The sequence below is a fragment of the Vombatus ursinus genome, unplaced genomic scaffold (genome assembly GCF_900497805.2).
Source record: "Vombatus ursinus unplaced genomic scaffold, bare-nosed wombat genome assembly UNPS02014778.1, whole genome shotgun sequence".
NCBI lineage: Eukaryota > Metazoa > Chordata > Mammalia > Diprotodontia > Vombatidae > Vombatus > Vombatus ursinus.
In genome coordinates, this window is record NW_020954556.1 from 63,451,140 (window position 1) to 63,453,056 (window position 1,917).

Consider the following 1,917-nt stretch of genomic DNA (forward strand, 5'->3'; position numbering starts at 1 on the left):
TCTCTTGCTTACCATAAGAGAATTCATACTGGAGAGAAACCTTATGAGTGTAATACATGTGAGAAGGCATTTCGTAATAAAACTCACCTTACACGACACCAGCGAATTCATACTGGAGAGAAACCTTATGAATGTGATGAATGTGAGAAAGCATTTCGTCGTAAAACTCACCTTATACGACACCAAAGAATTCATACTAGAGAGAAACCTTCTATATGTGGGAAGGCTTTTCACCAGAGTACATCCCTTAGTCAACACCAGAAAATTCATCCTGGGGAAAAACCTTATGAGTGTAATGATTGTGGAAAGGCATTTGTCCTGAGGGCAAGACTTATTCGACATCAAATATTGCATACTAGAGAGAAACCCTATAAACGTAATCAATATGATAAAGCTTTTAATAGGAGCTCTTCTCTTGCTTACCATAAGAGGATTCATATAGGAGAGAAACCTTATGAATGTAATGAATGTGGGAAGGCATTTCATCATAAAACTTACCTTACACAACACCAGAGAATTCATACTGGAGAGAAACCTTATGAATTATAATACATGTGGGAAGGCTTTTCACCAGAATACACATATACCTTACTAAACACCAGAAAATTCATACTGGGGAAAAACCTTGAGTGTAATGATTGTGGAAAGGACAAGACTTGATTCAACATCAAATGTTGCATACTGGAGAGAAACTATAAATGTAAGCAATGTGATAAAGCTTTTAATAGGAACTCTTCTCTTGCTTACCATAAAAGAATTCATACTGGAGAGAAACTTTATGAATGTAATACATCTGAGAAGGCATTTCATAATAAAACTCACCTTACATGACATCAGAGAATTCATACTGAAGAGAAATATTATGAAAGTAATATATGTGGGAAGGCTTTTCACCAGAATACACACCTTATTCAACACCCGAGATTCTTACTGGAGAGAAATCCTACCAATGTAGCATGGGTGAGAGGCCTTCTTTTGAAGCTCATCACTTACTTTTCACCACACAATTCATACTAAAGTGTAGCCCTATAAATGCAATGACTGTGGCAAAACTTCCGCTGATAAGTCATTGCTGTCTTATTACAGAATTCATATAGGAGAGAAACCATATGAATGTAGTGAGTGTGGAAATACTTTCCGCCATCACTTGTAACTTTTTCAAATATCAGAAAATTCACAGTGGGAAAAAACAAAACAAAACTGAATATAAGGTTTTCAGCAAAAGCATTAATCATACTGAAAATTAGAGAATTCATACTAAGTCAAGTCTATAGATGAAGCCTCTCACTGTCTAATTTCCTACATTGAATGTTTCAAAGCCTTTTTGTCTCAAACTTTCACAGGTTCTGCCATGCTGGAAAGGCTTCACGTGTGGCCTTCCTGCTGATTGAGTAGATCACAGAACCAACTTAAATGAAAGAAATGATTAGATTAATACTAAGGCATCTGAATTACTATAATAAACTGCAGGTGGGGAAGATCTTGCTGTTTTGATCAGAATTTGTAGTCATTCCATGGCCCAAGCAGGAGTTAAATTAGTGCTTGAACGTGTCATATGTATAAGATTCAGTTCCTGAAGTATCTCATTCTTTCAAAATGATATTGATACAATTAGAAAAAGGGAAAGAAGCTTGTGAAACAAAGATTTAAATCTATTAAGTTGTGAGGTTAAAGTCAGGAACTTCTTTTTTTTTACTGACTGTACTGAAGTCCTATTCCTTAAAAGAAAAAAAAGAAGTTCCTGACTTTTTTTTCTTTTAAGGAATAGGACTTCAGTACAGTCAGTTATCTTAGTGGAGAGTAACTTAAGAACTACCTTGTGTTACCTTAATAGGAATCTGATTTTGCTTATGTTTATTTAATCTGGAATTAGAAAATGTTTGTACAGCATGTCCTGAAATGCATACAAATTAGTCA

The 1,917-nt window shown here is 35.0% G+C and overlaps 1 protein-coding gene across 8 annotated transcripts in view; it reads left to right on the plus strand.

Moving 5' to 3' along the window:
- The window catches only part of LOC114045246 (zinc finger protein 454-like), a 14,016-nt gene extending 12,312 nt beyond the window's left edge, over nt 1-1,704 (plus strand). For all 8 annotated transcript variants that reach the window (XM_027865105.1, XM_027865106.1, XM_027865103.1 and 5 more), the window contains one exon: nt 284-1,704. In XM_027865105.1, the coding sequence (XP_027720906.1) occupies nt 284-549 (266 nt within the window). In that variant the 3' untranslated portion in view covers nt 550-1,704. The remainder of the gene's footprint in view (nt 1-283) is intronic.
- Nucleotides 1,705-1,917: the final 213 nt, after the last annotated feature.